Source organism: Lactuca sativa, chromosome 2, assembly GCF_002870075.4.
Source record: "Lactuca sativa cultivar Salinas chromosome 2, Lsat_Salinas_v11, whole genome shotgun sequence".
In the NCBI taxonomy this organism is placed as follows: Eukaryota; Viridiplantae; Streptophyta; class Magnoliopsida; order Asterales; family Asteraceae; genus Lactuca; species Lactuca sativa.
The window spans coordinates 188,054,230-188,060,229 of NC_056624.2; the positions used below are offsets into that span (position 1 = coordinate 188,054,230).

A 6,000-nucleotide genomic window follows, 5' to 3' on the forward strand; every position below is an offset into this window, starting at 1 on the left:
CTCACCCCTAATTATAGTAACTACTGTTGTACCAACTACCTTAAACCAATTGTTATTTAAGGTATAATGTGATATGATTGCACCATACTATCGACTAATAACATGACGATGAAATACGTCGGAAGAAATGACATTTGGCACCCGTAGACTTGCAAGTCCCACTATAGCGAACAAGGTGTAGGATGGTCAATCCATTATAGATCTACACACAAATTCACGCTCTCCCTCCAGGAGACTCTCTGGATACAAAACGAGCCATGGAGGTGATGCCATGCCTCGACAATGGTTCACATTTATGTTATAGCATACTTGTATATGCATTGTATGTACTAGTGTAATGCATGTTCTCTCTGTCTAGTATGTAGTGTGTTCTCTTTGTTTCTCATCATAGTATGTTCTCTTAGTTTCTCATAATAGTATGTTTGTATTGACTCATAACTGAACTGATTGATAGTACTTTTATATCTACATATGTATACATAGTATATAACTAATATTTAGACGACATTCGGACAAATAACCGATACCCTAAGGCCACATCCAAACGAGGAAAATGAAATAAAGCGAGTTATCAGTCCTAAGTCCTTTAAACATTACTTATATAAATATACATATATAGACATGCATTTGACAATATATAAGTTTAAAGAAGTTTTGTAAAACCTTTGAAGAGTTTAATAATAAATAATGATGACTGGAAATCAATTTATATAATGATTTAAAAGCAGTCTAGCATATAAGAACAAGTCTGATAAGGAGTTTAGTACGGAAAAGAGTTTGATAAATATTTTGAAGTAGTTTGTTTGATAAAACAGCTAAAAGTATAGCAAATCCGTTTGTTTGATAGTTATTAATCACATGTGATTGATATGATAAATATAATGTTTCAACTTGTATTCCCCCTCATAAAATCATTTAAAGGTAGATTAAGGGGTATGAACTCACCTGTAGTGAGTGATACGGAAGTATGTTTGGAAATAGGATGTAGAGTGTCAGGTGAAACCTTGAGCACACAAAGATCCTAATAACCGTATAATGACATGTATGTGTATTTGATTAGTGTATAAAAAACTAATTATAAGGGATAACACCCTGATAGACTAGGAAACTCTTAGATTGAAGGGATACAATCAAATATGATTGCATAACTAGGGTGTATGGCCACCCTAAAGAGTTTACGGTCCAAATGGCATGACCAAGTGAGTTTACGGTCCAAGTGTTCACGGTCCTTGGAGTTTACGGTCCAAGTGTTCATAGTCTAATGATGGTTTTCAAGGGATTCATTCAAAGGCATCGGATTCTAGGGACCATGCTTAGTCTTAGGAAGGGTAAAGGTTATAAGAACACCCTTTATAAGGGTTTACGGTCTATGAAGATGCACTAGACCGTAAACACCTTTTGTTCTTGAGTTTCTTGATGTTTTCTAGGTGTTTTAACAAGTGATCCAAGTATATAACAAGCTAAGGATATTGTACTTACTTATTAGAAGCTTGTAAGGGTGATTAGGATCCAAAAACACTAGTGTGTGTTATTGGTGTTCTTGGTTAAATGAAGAACACTTGAAGATCTATCAAAATGAAGGGATTTCATGGATGAAATCATGTATAATCACTAGATATAGAAGGATATCCACCAATCAAGGGAAGAAATACTTACAATCTTGAAGATCTAAGAGAAAAGTCGGATGATACTTGAGAGAGTTTTCGAGATTTTTGGCTTGTAAATGAAAGAAATGATCAAAATGATCATGAATTATGTTTCTAGAGGGTGTTTACGGGCACCATGACCGTAAACTCCTTTTGAGGAGGTTCACAGTTTTCTAGATGGTTTGGAACTTTAACTGACAAATCCAAACACTGATTCCATTGATGCACTAGTCTCAGAATACTCAAGCAAACTCTAAACAGTGCTAAAAGTTAGAAGAAACGAGTCTGACTTTGATTGAAATGAATGGTTTGTACAAGATAGAAATTTCGGGTTGTAACAAAATCATTATCCAAATTAATCATATGAGATTAAATACATCTAATCACATGTGATTAAGTAATTGAAAATTTTATTAAATCTAAAACTCAAAAGATAATTTTGTCCATATAAATCCTATGCGATTAGATACATTTAATCATACATGATTATATACATGAGAATAATTATTCAATCAAGAACACGAAAATATATTTTTTTATATATAAATCATATGTGTTTAAATACATATAATCACATGTGATTAAATACATGAGACTAAATATTGAGTCGAAAATGTGGAAATGAATATTGTTCATATAAATCATATGTGATTAAATACATATGATCACATGTGATTGAATACACGATACCAACTATTGAATGGAAAAAGAGTAATAAATATTTTCCACATAAATCATATGTGATTAAATACATATAATCACATGTAATTATACATATCTAATCATAAAAGATTTATGTGGACAAAATTCATTCTCGCATTCTCGATTCAATAGTTTTTTTTTGTATAATCACATGTGATTATATGTATTTAATCACATATGATTTATATGAACAAAAACGAATCTTAATCACATGTGATTAAAAACATAAAAAAAATTGTTGAAGAGAAAATGTGAAAATGAATCTTGTCAATATAAATCATATGTGATTAGATACATCATGCATATAATCACATGTGATTAATAGTAAGAGAACAACTAACGAATCAACAACGCGAAAATGCATGTTGTTCACCTAAATCATATGTGATTAAAACATATAATTAGATGTGATTATATATGTCTAATCACATGTTATTTATGTGGATAATATACATTTTTCTGTTATTATCGTGTAGTTACTCATATGTGATTACAGGTATCTAATCACATATGATTTATTTAGACAAAAATGAATGGTATCCATATAAATCATATGTATACATATAATCACATGTGATTATATGAATCTAATCACATATGATTTATGTGGACACAATTCATTTTCGCTTTGCCGATTCAGTAGTTTTTTTCATGTATTTTATCACATGTGATTATATGTATAATCGTATGTGATTAAGTAGATGAACACAACTATTGAATCGAGAAGGCAAAAATGAATCTTGTTTACCTCAAATCATATGTGATTATATACATATTATCACATGTGATTAAATACACAAAAGCAATTATTAATCGAAACCGCAAAAATAAATATTGTCTACATAAATCATATCTGATTAAAATACATATAATCACATGTGATTATATGTATCCAATCATATATGATTTATGTGGATACAATTCATTGTTACATTTTCGATTAAGTAATTGTTCTTTGTCAACTGAAATCATATGTGATTAAATACATATAATCACATGTAATTATATATATCTAATCAAATATGATTTATATTGACAATAAATAATGATGTCTAAATAAATCATATGTGATTAGATACATATAATCACATATAATTATATACACGAGAACAACTATTGAATCGAGAACATAAAGATAAATATTGTCCACATATATCATATGTGATTAAATGCATATAATCACATGTGATTATTTGTATCTAATCACATAGAATTTATGTGGAAAATATTTATTTTCGCGTTCTCGATTAAGTTGTTGTTCTTGTGTGCTTAATTACATGAGATTATATGTATCTAATTAGATATGATTTATATGGACAATATTCATTTTCACATTCTTGTTTAACAGTTGTTCTTGTACATTTAGTCACATATGATTTCTATACACAAGATTCATTTTCGCTTTTTTGATTAAATAGTTTTTCTTTTTCCACATTAATCATATGTGATTAATACATACAATCACATATGATTAAATACATAAGAAAAAATATTGACTCATGAATATTATCAATATAAATCATATGTGATTTGATACATATAATCACAAGTTCTTAAGTACATGAGTACAACTATTGAATTAAGAAAGAAATAATGAATCTTGTCCACATAAATCATATATGATTAAATACATATAATCACATGTGATTAAATATATTAGAACAATTATTGAATCGACGCAAGAATAAATATTTTCCATACGAATCATATGTGATTAAATATATATATATATATATATATATATATATATATATGTATATAATCACATGTGATTAAGTACACAAGAACAACTATTGAATTAACACATGAAAACAAATATTGTCCATATAAATCATATGTGATTAAATACATATATATATATATATATATATATATATATATATATATATATATATATAATCACATGTGATTAAGTACACAAGAACAACTATTGAATTAACACATGAAAACAAATATTGTCCATATAAATCATATGTGATTAAATACATATAATCACATGTATTTCACTTGTATTTAATCACATGTGATTATATGTATTAAATAACATATAAATCATATATGATTTGATACATATAATCACATGTGACTCGATACATATAGTCACATGTGATTATAAACAAGAGAAAATCTAATGAATCAAAAACACAATAACAAATCTTTGTAGGTGCGAGTGGGGGTGGAGGCGAGGTGGTGGTGGTGTGTGGTGATGGGTGGGTGATAGTGACGGGTGGTGGTTTTGGTGGGTGGTGGGTGGGTGTGGTTGGTGGAGGTAATTCATTTTTGCTTTGTGATTATATGAATCTAATCACATATGATTAAATACATATAATCACATGTGATTATATACATATAATCACATGTGATTAATTACACAAAAGCAATTATTCAGTCGAAACCGCAAAAATAAATATTGTATACATATATCATATCTAATTAAATACATATTATCACATGTGATTATATGTATCCAGTCATATATTATTTATGTGGATGAGATTCATTGTCACATTCTCGATTCAATAACTGTTCTTTGTCCACTGTAATCATATGTAATTAAATACATATAGTCATATGTGATTATATGTATCTAATCACATATGATTTATACGGACAAAAAATAATGATGTCTATATAAATCATATGTGATTAGATACATATAATCACATATGATTATATATACAAGAACAACCATTGAATCGAGAACACAAAGATAAATATTGTCCACATATATCGTATGTGATTAAATGCATATAATCACATATGATATATGTGATTAAATACATATAATCATATGTAGTTATATATATTTAATCACATATGATTTATGTGGACAATATTCATTTTTGCATTCTCAATTCACTAGTTTTTCATGTGTATTTAATCACATGTGATTATATGTATTTAATAACATATAAATCATATATGATTCGATACGTAAAACCACATGTGACTCGATACATATAATCACATGTGATTATATACAAGAGAAAACCTAATGAATCAAAAACACAATAACAAATCTTTATAGATGGGGGTCGGGTGACGGCGGCGGGTGGTGGAGGCGGGGTGGTGGTGATTGGTGGTGATGGTGTGTGGTGATTGGGTTGTGATGGTGGTGGCGGGTGGTGGTGGGTAGTGGGTAGTGACAGGTAGTGGTGGGTGGGTAGTGATGGTGGTGGGTGGTTATGGTGGTGGCGAGTAGTGGTTGGTGGTGGTTGGCAGTGATGGGTGGTAGGTGGTCGTGGTTAGTGATGGTTGGTGGTGGTGGGTAGTGATGGGTGGTGGGTCGTGGGTGGGGGTTGGTGGCAGGTCGTGGGTAGTGATGGGTGGTGGTGGTGGTGGGTGGTGGTGATGGGTGGTGGGTGGTGGGTGGTAGTGATGGGTAGTGATGGGTGGTGGTGGCGGGTAGTGGTTGTGGTAGGTGGGTGGTGATGGTTGGTGGTGGGTAGCGGTGGGTGGTGGTGGTGGCGAGTGATGGTGATTCGTATTGGTGGCGGGTGGTGGTGATGGGTGGTAGGTAAGGGTTATGGCTGGTGTGGCAGGCGGTAGAGGTGGATGGTTGTGGTTGGGTGGTGATGGTGGTGGGTGGTGATGATGGTGGCGAGTGGTGGTTGGTGGTGGTGGTAGTGGGTGGTAGTTAGTGATGGGTGGT

The 6,000-nt window shown here is 31.6% G+C and overlaps 1 protein-coding gene across 1 annotated transcript in view; it reads left to right on the forward strand.

Annotated features, from left to right (window-relative positions):
• LOC128132438 (uncharacterized) overlaps window positions 1-5,447 on the forward strand; it is a 40,282-nt gene extending 34,835 nt beyond the window's left edge. Inside the window, exons 2-3 of the mRNA XM_052769012.1 lie at window positions 4,513-4,617; window positions 5,377-5,447. Of these exons, the coding sequence (XP_052624972.1) occupies window positions 4,513-4,617; window positions 5,377-5,447 (176 nt within the window). The remainder of the gene's footprint in view (window positions 1-4,512; window positions 4,618-5,376) is intronic.
• The last annotated feature ends 553 nt before the right edge of the window (window positions 5,448-6,000 follow it).